Source organism: Tachysurus fulvidraco, chromosome 15, assembly GCF_022655615.1.
Source record: "Tachysurus fulvidraco isolate hzauxx_2018 chromosome 15, HZAU_PFXX_2.0, whole genome shotgun sequence".
Taxonomy (NCBI): domain Eukaryota; kingdom Metazoa; phylum Chordata; class Actinopteri; order Siluriformes; family Bagridae; genus Tachysurus; species Tachysurus fulvidraco.
The window spans coordinates 5,064,551-5,077,654 of record NC_062532.1 but is presented as its reverse complement, the minus strand read 5'-3'; the positions used below and the strand labels follow the sequence as shown (position 1 = coordinate 5,077,654).

The window sequence follows — 13,104 nt, the reverse complement described above, 5'->3', positions numbered from 1 at the left end:
ATTTGTTCTTTATCAGGTATGTTGTACACTTTATCTATTAGACCGTTTTTACACAATACAAATGTCATTAATGGTTTTATTCTTCCTGGTTTTAATGCTCCACATGTTTTATCTGCGTAGGCAGATGATGTTATGGTTTTAGTACTAAATCAAAACACAATTAAGGTTTTAGAAAAAGTCGTTTCTGATTTTAGTCAAGTTTCCTCATCGAGAATCAACTGGAGAAAAAGTGAAGCTATTGCAATAGGAAATTGGACCTTCGGTTTACCAAAACTAGCAAGTGAACAAAAGTGGACAAAAGAATTCAGAGACATAGGGATTTATTTAAATGATGAAAGGAAAAACTGGGACTGAGTATTAGGAAAAATAGAAGGTAAACAAAAAAGGGAAATGGCTAAAAGCGAACATGTCACTAAGGGGGAGGGTACTGGTGGCCAACAATCTAGTAGACTCAACACTGTGGCATCGCCTAGCTTAACTGTGGCCTTGGTGAAAAAATTCAACAGCACTTAGTCAACTTTGTATGGGACAAATTACACTGGGTTCTTCAGAGTGTTCTATTCTTCTATGGAAGAAAGAAGGCAGGGCCCTAGTAGACATTTTTTAGCAGAATCGCAACATTTTGTTTCAAACAGTACAAAAATACCTGATTCGGATCTGATCTCGGTGATATGGAGAGATTTTAATCTGCAAAAAACCAAGTGGCTTAGTTGTGATTAAACTTTTCTTTTTTAATGGACCCAAGTGTTTTAAATGTTCTAACATTTTCTCATTTCTAAAATCTAATTTTTACAAAAGTGTTTTTATCAGCATGGACTCTCAAAGCATGGATCCCCAATGACCCTGCTGTCTCACTATATTGGCTCCTAGAAGACGAGTGATGATAGACATTTAAAAACACTTCTGCAGGCCTCACACAAACTCTGCTGGCACAAAATTCACAACTTTGAGGAGACTAGTGGACGCTGCAAGAATGGATTTCAAAGACACGAGGATGAGCGTTACTCAGACTACGGTCACCCAGTGACCCACACTGAAATCAACATCAACAAATGATCAGCAAGTTTGTCAAAAGAGGAAATGTTTTATTAAGGAATACCACGAAGGGTTTGAAACACCGGATAAAGGCGACCCCTTTCCCAGAACTGGAACTTTTAACAAAGCTTGATGGTTTTAATGGTTTTTACCTTGAGCAGACAAAGGACATGTTTTTACCGATCTATGACGCAAAAGGAAAGAAATTGTAAATGTCTGTGTAAAAACTGTAAATAAGAGGAAAGCTGGATGGGAGGAAAGCTACAGTGTGGAAGGGGACAATCTGGGTTTAGATGACACTAAGCCGGCATGGAGAATGTTTTATAAATGTCCACTTAGAAGGAGAGCAGCTGATTACAGTGGAAAGATTTACATGGAGCAGTGGGGGTCAATGTTTTAATCTCTAAGTAAATCCAGATGTTTTAAAACACATGTCCATTCCTACAGAAACTGATGCAGTTACGTATGCTAAAATGCAAAAGACCCTTAACCCTCTGTTAGAGCTGCTAAAATTATAGTATAATGTCATTTTATCTCTTTTGGTGAAACATGGTCCCAGGTACGTTATATTTTTAATATTTTTTGTTCTGCTGATGGAGACAACCTGCACTTCAGCTGGACTTCTGAATCAAACACTCAGTTGGAGGACGACAACAAGACTCTCGTACTGGGTAAAATGCATATTAAAAAAGTCACCTGTAATGTCGAATATCACGTCAGTCATGCCTACAGTGCAGCTAAACTGCCAAAATGTACCAGTGAGTCTGTCTTTTTTAAATGACATTAGAAAACATTTATTCTGTTTCTATACTTATGCTGTCCATCGTTGAAGTGCTTATACACATACAGTAAATTGAATTGAAAATAATGAATTAAGCAACAGTTACAACAACAATGAGTCATCAGCTTTAATGTCACTACTCATACCCTGGTAAATACAAAGGCAAAACTGTGATCAAAAGCTTTCATGTTTTAACCTTTAAAAGGTTTTATTCCTGAGATATATTATATCCTGGGTTAACTGACGACATCGCTAACACTGCTATCCAGTGGCTTTTACCTAGTGACAACATCCCCTTTATATTTTAAGCCCTCTGTAATGCTGTAATGCTACAGTGGCAACAATTTAATAAAATATTAAATATTTTTGAAATGTAAATCTAATTTCTAAGTCCTATGTACTGAATGTGTGAATGCTGAAATAAAATCTGTTTTAGTTATTATTAATGATTTTAGTATTTTTTTTAATGTAACTCACCTACACACTCATTTGTTCTAAACTGTTCTATTGTCTGTATATACTGTAGCATACAGTTAAGGACGAACAGTGACGGGAAGAATGTCATCATCAAGAAGGGCAACCATTGACAACAAACATATGCCCTTTAAAATGTCTAAACTGTCTATTGTGTGTGTGTGTGTGTGTGTGTGTGTGTGTGTGTGTGTGTGTGTGTGTGTGTGTGTGTGTGTGCCCTGCCATGGGTTATTACCTCATCCAGACTGTCCACCATCTTGAGTCCCCTGGGAAAGGCTCCTGCTCAAGAGTCCAGGGTTTACTAATCTACCCCGGTTACTGCAATATGTTATTTGCAAAGCATCTTAACCCTAAAAAGAGCTCAAAAGGATCAAAAAGTCTTAGGTGTAATGAGGAGGACTTTTAAGAGGCTTAAGAATTTCTTCAGAAGAAGGAGAAGAAATGTACAGTATTTAAATTCTGATAGATACATTAGATCATGTAGGGATTATTTTTGTGAAAAATAATAATAGAGATAACATCTATGATATATTCTATAAAAGTTTTTTATAGTTTTTTTATTCTATAAAAGTTTTTTTTTCTAAAATCCGTCTTAGGATTCTACATGATATAGCCTCAAATATCTTAACATAGAGACATGGTGAAGCTTATATTAGACCAGACATACGGCCCGGTGGGCTTTTTAATCCGGCCCGCCGAACTCGTTCCACGTTATATTATTAAATTAAATTTTATTATAGACACCGCAATCATTTTACCAAGCTGTAATTCCCATCTTTTCCCAGCAGATGGCACACCCCGAAGACATTGACCCTTGAGTCTGATGCATTACGGTTAACGGTTACTCTCTACTTCATTTTGTCGCTTTGCACTTCAGTTAAAATGAGCGGACAGAAGAAAAGAAAAGTAGACAGTGAGTGCCGAGTGTTCAATAAAGAGTGGACAACAAAATATTTTTTCACTGAAATCCGATCAACAGCTGTGTGTCTGATATGCCAAGAAAATGTAGCAGTTTTTAAAGAATACATCAGCCGTCATTTTGCCACAAAACATGCTAACTACGCTAGTAAACAGTCTCCACAAAAACGGGCAGCTACAGCTCAGTGATTGACGGCTAATTTACAGACTCAGCAAAATCTTTTTCACAGACAAACTGCGATTCAAGAGTCCAGTACTAAGGCAAGTTTTTTGCTGGCATTCAAATTAGCAAAGGCCAGTAAGCCTTTCTCCGAAGGCAAATTTTTTAAAGAATGCATGGTTGAGACAGCAGGTCTCTTGTGTCCGGAGAGCAAAGGCAAACTTTTATGCTTCAATTAACGAAGCCACGTTTCCAAACCTCCGGAGGATGGCACAGAAGATGCTGATGTTGTTTGGTTCAACCTATGTGTTTGAACAGACATTCAGCGTCATGAACATCAACAAAGCCCGTCACAGATCCAGGTCAACTGACCAACATCTCGGATCTATCTTGAGAATTGCCACAACAAATATAACACCAGACATTGACGCACTTGCAAAAAAATGAGACCAACAACACTGTTCCCACTGAAACTGAATGGGAGTTTATTACTACGTTATTAAATTAATAAATTTGTAAAACAATTTTTACAATAAACTAAGCTCAATGGAGTTTTGCTGCCTGTTAAATGCTAAATCTTTTCATGTAATGGTTTTTACATTTAATTTATATTAGTTCACACAAATCTCCTATTCTGGCCCGGCCCCTCTGTCAAATTTTAATAACCATTGTGGCCCGCGAATCAAAAAGTTTGCCCACCCCTGTATTAGACCATAATGTCATATGTGTCATACAGAGCCTCCTCTCTAAGATATACGTTTGTATTTTCCTTGCTCAGAATTGCTTTGAGATTGGTCTTGAATCACTCTTAAGATACGATTACTAGTTCGATTTTTTAAACTAAATTAGATATCATTCGTAGAATATGTAATATGTAAAACATAGAATATGTATGCAATCAGTGGTCATTGGTTGCACTTCTTGATGGTGTACACGGCATCAGTGACCAGCTACATGTGCATTGTGCAAGGCAAGTGCATTGATGATGTGACCGTCTCCCAGACCATCACCACACGCTCCAACCGGAAGCCACGAATGACTGCTAAAGTGTGTGAGCTGCTGAAGCCTAGAGACCTAGCCAAGGGCCAAACTGTCCCGAGCCATCATAGAATCAAAGCACACACAAGCCTAGACAATCCACAGCCACTTCCAGGACAGCGGAGAAACCCGGCGCATGTGGCATACAGGTGAACTACAAGACAGCTTCACCTGCCTGTGATAGTGATGCCTCCCTCCCAGATGCACTGAATGACTTCTACACTCAGTTGCGGAACAGTGTAGCAGGACGGAAGACCATGCTTTGATAAGTGCTTTAAGGAGCTCATCATGAGGCACATCAAGACCCAGTTACCACCCTCACTGGACCCCCTACAGTTTGCATATCGTCCAGCCCGCTCTATGGATGACGCCATTGCCTCGGCCTTTCATGTAGCCCTTACCCACCTGGACAGTAAAGACACTTACGTACAAATTATTTTCATAGTCTTTAGTTCAGCATTCAACACAATCATCCCTCAGCACCTAATTGAGAAGGTGAGCATGCTGGGACCGAACACCTTCCTCTGCAACTGGATCCTGGACTTCCTGACTGGGAGACCTCTGTCAGGAACTGAACTTAACTGTACCGAGCACAATGCACACGCACACACACACACACACACACACACACACACACACACACCCGCACAATCAACTGTATGGACTGCAATGACCTACACCAAATACACACTCCAATTTACGTCCACGTCTACAGCACCACCATAACAGACTGTTTACATGCTCTTTTGCACACTTTTTTTGATCTTTGTACATGCGGTCTCACATTTCAGTCGATTGTTGTTTTGCACAATACCTTACAATACCTCATGTAACTGCTGCTATGATACTATTGTGTTCCATCCAGTATTTCTGCACATGACAATTTGATTGAACATACAGTATTTACACTGATCACTGGTTACACTGTTTTTGTGTATTGTCTTTTGTGTATTGTCTTGTATTTTTTGTTTGCACTGTCTTTTGTCCTGTTTGCACCAGGTTGCACAGATGCACATTATGTATCTAGGACTAACTTACTAAGTCCTTCGCTCTGTCTTTATTCTATGTAGCTCCCTGATCCTGGAGAAACATTGTCTCATTTCACTGTGTACTGCAACAGCTATATATGGTTAAAATGACAATAAAAGCTTCTAGACTTGACTTGGTGACGTTCTTCCTGTCACTGTTCCTCCTTAATGCTACAGTATATAGAGACAATAGAACAGTCTAGAACACATGAGTGGCATTTACACATTTATTACATAGGACTTAAATTTATAACTTGATTTACATTTCAAAAATATTGAATATTATATTAAATTTATGCCTTTGTGGCATCAAAGCATTACATTGTGGTTAGAAAATTAGAAATAAAACATAAACAAAATTAGCACTCAGTATGATATATGAATAATGAGGCTGAATTATTTTATTTAAAACACAGCAAATAATCCAAAACAGAGAGCAAAAGCAATGTCGGTAAGCAGATAGCACTGTTACACTGTTATGGTAATGGTTACAGTTTTATCAGGTTTTAGTCTGGATGAGACGGAGAGCGATGCCTGCTCATATAGAGGAGATCAGCCACAGACTGCCTCTTCTAATCCTTGTTCAGGGTTACTGAGCTTCCTGGTCCTGATATTTGGATGGAAAAAATAAAGCTCAGTTGATCAGCTTTAGACAATACATCAGTTTTAGACATTCTGTTTTCTAGATGTTCCTGGTCTTCTGTTTTTACATCTTAGCACATACTTTAAATTCAAACATGGACTTTTTTTATATGTTAATTTTTTAAGCTAGCAAGTATTAACGTCTTACTCTCTGGTGTCTTCTGTTTCCTGGAGATTCTGGGGTAAATGTACAGTGTGCCCACTAACACAGACAGCAGGATGATGACCTCAAAGAGCCACACGAACACAATCATGTAATCTGAGAGAGAGAGAGAGAGAGAGAGAGAGAGAGAGCAACTTCTCATATTAAGCAGATCATCAAGATAAAATCAACACAATCAGCATGGGCTAATAAACACACTGTCCACTTTAATAGGAAAACCTGGAAATACTGTATGTGGCAGAAGCGCAGCAGGTAAAGAACATCTCTTAACCTATCACCTATTGATCTCTATGACCATAGCATGAATGTTGGGTTTAAACATTTTTACACCTTGATGAGAGATGTAGAGACTGTTGTATGTAAAAGTCCCACAAGATCTGCAGTTTATGCAGCTCATCTGGTACCATCAACAATGCAACAATAAAAGTCAAAGAAATCAAACACATGATTGGCTGATTAGATAACTTCATGAATGTCTACAGGTGTTTCTAATAAAGTGGACAGTGCAGGAAAGTAAGAAGCCATAACAATCAAACACATAATTGAACCAAAAATATCTGAGCGATGGATCACAGACGGCGAACACACCTTTACTAAGACTGGGAGGCAGCGCCGGGCGAGTTACGCCACCATATGTGAATGGATTGTGGATTGGGTCTGGGCTAAGGTGTCTGCTTTTATTGTTGTCCGAGCTTTCGCGAAAGCCGGCATCATTGCTGAACAGCCACCTGGCAACGAGACTGACTCCGACAATGATGAGAGGGAACCCGGCATGTTTGATGGTGAAATTGCTCAGAGAAGATGAGGACTTTGATGGATTTGTGGGAGAAGATTGATTAAAAAATAATGTGTGTGTATTGTTAAATAGTAGAATAAAGGTCAACTAAACTCACTGTTTTGCGTTCGTTACCTTTTTTTTTGTTTTATCATGCGCCTTATAATACGGTGCACCTTATGTATGGGTTAAGAACAGAAATAGACCCCGTAATTGAGACTGCGTCTTATAATCCGGTGCGCCTTATGGTACGGAAAATACGGTATGTACATTTCTGCATTTTTTAATTAGCTGGAGCCTCATTTACATAAATAAATATTGAAATATACAACATCAGGGATTATGTGATTAATAAATATTTCTGCAAACTCTTGGCTTTTATTTAAAATCCAGTTCACCATTAAATTAGCATTTTTCACCAAAATCATCTAAAGACTCAAATTTACTTATATACAAAATACAAAGAGTTATATTATATTATATGATATTATATCCTTCATCAAATCATTCTTTATAAAAGACAGACTCACCAATACATTGATGGAGTTTAACGGTATCGTGGTCACGGCTGACGTTATTTTCTACATGGCAGGTGAGATTTCCTGGATGTTCCAGTGTGACAGTGCTGGTCCCGTTCTCCAGTTGAGGGAGTGTGTTAAAGTCAGAAGTCCAGCTGAAGTGAAGGTTGTCTCCATCAGCAGAACAGGTCACTTTCATGACTCCAGAGGACAAGCAGCTGTATGACACTTTCACTGAGGACACCTGAGCTGTAGATTAGAGATAAACACCTCAGAATAAATTACTAAACACATTATCAAACCAGAAATAAATAACAAGTCATAAACACAACAAAATAATCTTAAAAATAGATACAGCAAATATATATATATTTCTAATAACATTAAAACCCCAATTGTTTTTGTTAATCTGTATATTTGTTTTTTTAATTAGGTGAAGCCTCGTTTGCATAAATAAATTGTTGTCGACTTCAGGAGAGCGCACACTCAGCATGCTCCTTTGACCATCAACGGTGCCACTGTGGAGAGAGTGAGTAGCACCAAGTTCTTGGGTGTGCACATCACAGAGGACCTCTCCTGGACTGAAAATGCAGCAGCACTGGCCAAGAAATCAAAGCAGCGTCTACTTCCTCCGCAAACTGAGAAGAGCCAGAGCCACGCCACCCATCATGCACACCTTCTACAGAGGCACCATCAAGAGCATACTATCGAGATGCATCACTGTGTGGTACGGTGATTGCAACGCATCCTGCCTGAAGATGCTACAGAGCATAGTGAGAGCAGCTGAGAAGATTATCTGTGTCTCGCTCCTCCCTCCAGGACATTTAAGAGACCCGTCTCACCCGCAAAGCCCTCATCCCCAGGTCCTTCCACTCCCCCCTCCCACTAATATACGACAACATGCACCAGTCATTTTGTGCACATTGGTCTTCTCATTTTTATCTGCCCTTTACCTGCATATGCCTGGCACTGCTTTATTTAAAATCCATTGTTAATATTTTGCACCTTGGGATTGAGAGAAATACAATTTCAATTCTCTATGTATGTACTGTACATGTGGTTAGTTGACAATAAAGAAAACAAACTTGAACTTGAAATATGAAAATATAAAAGAAAATCTTGAGAGAGACAATAGTGTGGATGTACATTTCTGCATTTTTTAATTAGATGAAGCCTCATTTACATAAATAAATTTTAAAATATAAAAATAAATCTTGAAAGAGACTTTAGTGTGGATAAATGTTTATATTTTATACATTTATGAAATAACTTGTATTGTGCTGTGAGATGTGATTAGAGGTTGTGTGGTCCTACCTTCAATGTTCACCTGGAGAGTATAACTGTCTTTACTTCTCCCGTCTACATCAAAGATCTCTAAAGTGTATGTTCCAGAGTCGTTCCTCTCTGCACTGGTTAGTATCATAGTTTTATTATCATTAACAAACTGCCATCTTGGGAGACGTGGTGTTGGTGTTGGTGGGGAACTTTGGTTTTGTCTATATCTTATAATTAAACCAGTGAACTTTAGGTCAAACCCATCCTCCAGCGGCATTTGCAGGTGCAGTCGTTGTCCCACAGCTACATAACACTGATTACTCTGAGTAAATCTACAGACAACATGATCCTGAAACAGTGAACCTGCAGAGGAAGAAAAAATCATCAGCATTCTGTTAATATTATTGTAAACTGAAACACACCTCTGATCTGTATAAACTTCAAAACAGTATCTTCTACAAGTGATTATTTACACAGTCGTTAAAATTTCTTTACAATTAAAATGGCAGGGAAATCATACTAACATCACAGCTGATTAAAGGATAAATGATATTTCAGAAAACCTTTCTCTGAGGTAGAATTTTTCAACCAATATCATCCAAATACTATTTTACAAATAATGCAAAATTGCATAAAATAGATGATGCACCATTTGTATGAAAACACTATATATATATACATATATATACATATGAAACCTCATCATAAGACCTTCACACACCGAACTCGGCACGTATTGAACAAGACACGCAATCCAGCGCAAACCCGACAAACGGAACACAACACACGTGTATAGCAGCACATGCAAAACTTTTCTCCTCGTGCTTTCTGCTGTCCGACGTGCACCGACGTCACACGCACGCGCTTAAAGGGACCCGTTTTCTTTTTCTTTTTGTAATTTACTTTATAAGAATCATAGAAATAAAGGTCACAAATCACCATCTGGTTTATATATATATATATATATATATATATATATATATATATATATATATATATATATATATATATATATATATATATATATATAATCAGCTTTATAGAAATATAGAAAGACAATTACGAAGTTTAAAATGAAATTAATATTTATCTCTATTTGAATTTGGTTATGTATTTGTATTGTATTGTATATTGTGATTAGATTTTTGTCATTTCGCCCAGCCATAATCTGTACTGTGAAAACTTTACTTGCTTTAGACTCCTTTAAATCTACATCTTAACACTGATGATGTGTAACACTCTCACAGAACATCCTCCAAGATCCAAACCAGTCTGGCTGTAAAGCAGCACATTCGACACAGACAGCCCAGAGTTAATGTATTCAATGTTAGAGACTTAAAAGCACTTTTGTACATCGCTCTGGATAAGTGTGTCTGTCACATGCTGTAAATGTAAATGTAATTAATGGAAAAGAAAATTGGACACAGGGTTAATAAACAATAGATCAAAATTATTATATATTAAAATATATTTTAGACAGTTTATTGCTTCTGGAGGTAAATTTGGCAATTTCTTAGAATTTATTTATTTTTTCCTCTAAAACATGAATTGATTGATGAAGTTATTCACAGAAATAACATTCCCTACTTTTGAAGTGCAGGAAGTTTTCATTAAAAGCTGACCGATTTACTGATATCTGATCTCACAGGTTTAAACTACATTTAGACCATTTCTCATTTCATAAAGCAGAAACTGTACAACTGCACATGTAGTAAATAAAAGAATCATGCATTATTAGAGGATAAAACTTACCCATGACAACGTGGGTGTAAATCAACAGGACTCCAAAAATGACCTGTATTCTCATTTTGTCCAGAGAACAATCCTCTCTCTGTACTTGATGGAGATCTTGGACCTGAGTGATGAACGACTACAAAAGCAAGATGAAGCTTCTTTTACAGAACTAATACCACTTTACTGAGAAACAGGAAGTTCCATACACCATCTACAGCCTTTGACTTGAAAGTGTTAAAGAAGCGCTGTGGTTTGTTTGTCTTGTTTGAGGAAATGTTTTACTCACTCATACTTACATGGTCATACAGGGTCTATAAACCTCTCATAACAGCCTGGTCCTTATTAGGTCTCATCATTGTTTAATTTCCCCCATGATCACGTTCTCCTGTGTTGGATTATCACTTTAGTGCCACATCATTTAAGTTCCTGTTTTCTCATTGTGTCATGGTCTTGTTACTGTTGATGCTACAGCGTGTCTCATCCTTGTCCTCATGTTTGTATCTTTTCCTTCCTAGTGTTTTTGTTTAGAGTTGTCCTGCTTTTAGTTCTTTTTGCACATTATAATAAATAGAATATGCGCTTACATCTGCCTTTGTTTGTAAGTATTACCCATCCATGTAATCCTGAAATCCTGAGTTTGATATTTTCCATGTTTATTTCAGATAAATGTGAAATGATGAAAAAATCAATGATTCATCATTTCTTTAATTGTTTTATTTTTAGAACTAAGCAGTTCAATTGCTCTTCACCAGGAACACAAGCTGAGAGACTTTAAAATTTTATTCTTTATTCAAAAGCAAATATAATAACAAAGGATATGAGTTACAGCAATATGTTCTCTATTCATTATTACAATATAGATCAGCCAAGTTTCTGCCCATGAGTTAACAGGGGTGTAAAACCTCAGGTGTTAATTCTTAAAGCACGATTTCACACTCACTCATGAACGTGCGATATCACACACAAGCATGAACACAGTCAAACTGAACGACTTTTTTTGGCATTATTTCAAAGAAAATAAAATGGAAATGTGATCGAGTCTTATATATGATAGATAATACTGTACATTAATAATAAAATAATCTTATTTGGCAATAAACAAAATAATTTTTTTAAAATATCATTTTAACAAATACAAGTTACAGACATTGAAATCAATTCCATAGAAAGTTTTAGACATAAACTGAAAATTCATTCAAAGCTGAACATTTTGGCCATTTAATACTTAAAAAAGGTACAAAACAGCCTCATGAAACACTTCTTCTGTACAACTTTTTTCTTAAAGAGAAGCTGAAATGTTGGTGTTAAAATAATTTAGCAACTCAGTGTGTGAGCTGCTTACTAAGCTGCAGCTGTGTGGGTTCAACACTAAAAACTGCAACAAGAAACTTCCTTTTTATTTTCTCTTCTTTTTCATTTTCATCTAAACCCAAAAACCTTACATATGATTAAAGACCATGGTGATGGCATAAGTGTGTCTACAAGTAGGAAAATAAAACAAGAAAAACAATAGCAAAACTTGTTTATTTTTATATATTAATCCCAATTTAAGGTACATTTTATAATTTTAAATATTATATACCTTAGACAGATATTTCTGCTTATTTATATTTAATCCTTTATTTCTAAACAAGAATAAAGATATTTGTTAAGATATCTTTGTTGTGCTGTGAGTACAGAGTCAGATGTGTGTGTGTGAGATGTGAGGGTTGTGATAGCTCAAGTGGTTAAGGCTCAGGGTTATTAGGGGTCAAGCCCCAGAAACGCCACGCTGGCACTGTTGGGCCCTTAAACAAGGCCCTTAACCCTTCTGCTACAGAGTGCTGTATCGTGACTGACCCTGTGCTCTGACCTCAAATTCCTGGGATTTGTGAAGAAAGAATTTCACTGTGCTGTAATGTACATGTGATAAAATAAAGGCTTTTTCGTTAAAGTACAGTATTTTCCGCACTATAAGGCGCAGTCTCAATTACGGGTCTATTTCTGTACTTAACCCATACATAAGGCGCACCGTATTTTAAGGCGCACCGTATTATAAGGCGCACCGTATTATAAGGCGCACCGTATTATAAGGCGCACCGTATACAAGGCGCACCGTATATAAGGCGCACCGTATTATAAGGCGCAGCGTAGCATAAGGCGCACCGGATGATAAGGCGCACCGGATTATAAGGCGCACCGGATTATAAGGCGCATGCTAAAACATACGGTCTACAAAAAAGGTAACCGAAGCAAAACAGTGAGTTTAGTTGAACTTTATTCTACTATTTAACAACACACATTATTTTTTAATCAATCTTCTCCCACAAATCCATCAAAGTCCTCATCTACTGTGTCTTCTTAACTTGGCACAGTACATTTTCTTGCTTCCTCCACTTCCGAACCATAGATACATTGATGTTGAATTCTTTCAGCTGCTCTATTCACATTTACAACCGTGTAACTGATAGCCTGTAGTTTGTATTGTGCCTCGTAAGCATCTGATTTTTATTGGCGGATGGCAAACCAACTTAAGGTGCATTTACCTCTACCTATTGGACTGGAGTTTGGAGCGCATAATGGT

General features: G+C 37.3%; 2 protein-coding genes across 8 annotated transcripts in view; one reads left to right on the top strand and one right to left on the bottom strand.

Moving 5' to 3' along the window:
- Positions 1-10,694, bottom strand: part of LOC113659134 (carcinoembryonic antigen-related cell adhesion molecule 5-like) — a 569,148-nt gene extending 558,454 nt beyond the window's left edge. Inside the window, exon 1 of one of the 3 annotated variants that reach the window (XM_047801200.1) lies at positions 10,560-10,694. In XM_047801200.1, the coding sequence (XP_047657156.1) occupies positions 10,560-10,614 (55 nt within the window). In that variant the 5' untranslated portion in view covers positions 10,615-10,694. The remainder of the gene's footprint in view (positions 1-10,559) is intronic. The other 2 variants (XM_047801202.1, XM_047801199.1) reach the window with 2 other exon arrangements.
- Positions 1-13,104, top strand: part of LOC113648365 — a 261,316-nt gene that overhangs the window by 190,107 nt on the left and 58,105 nt on the right. The window lies entirely within an intron of this gene.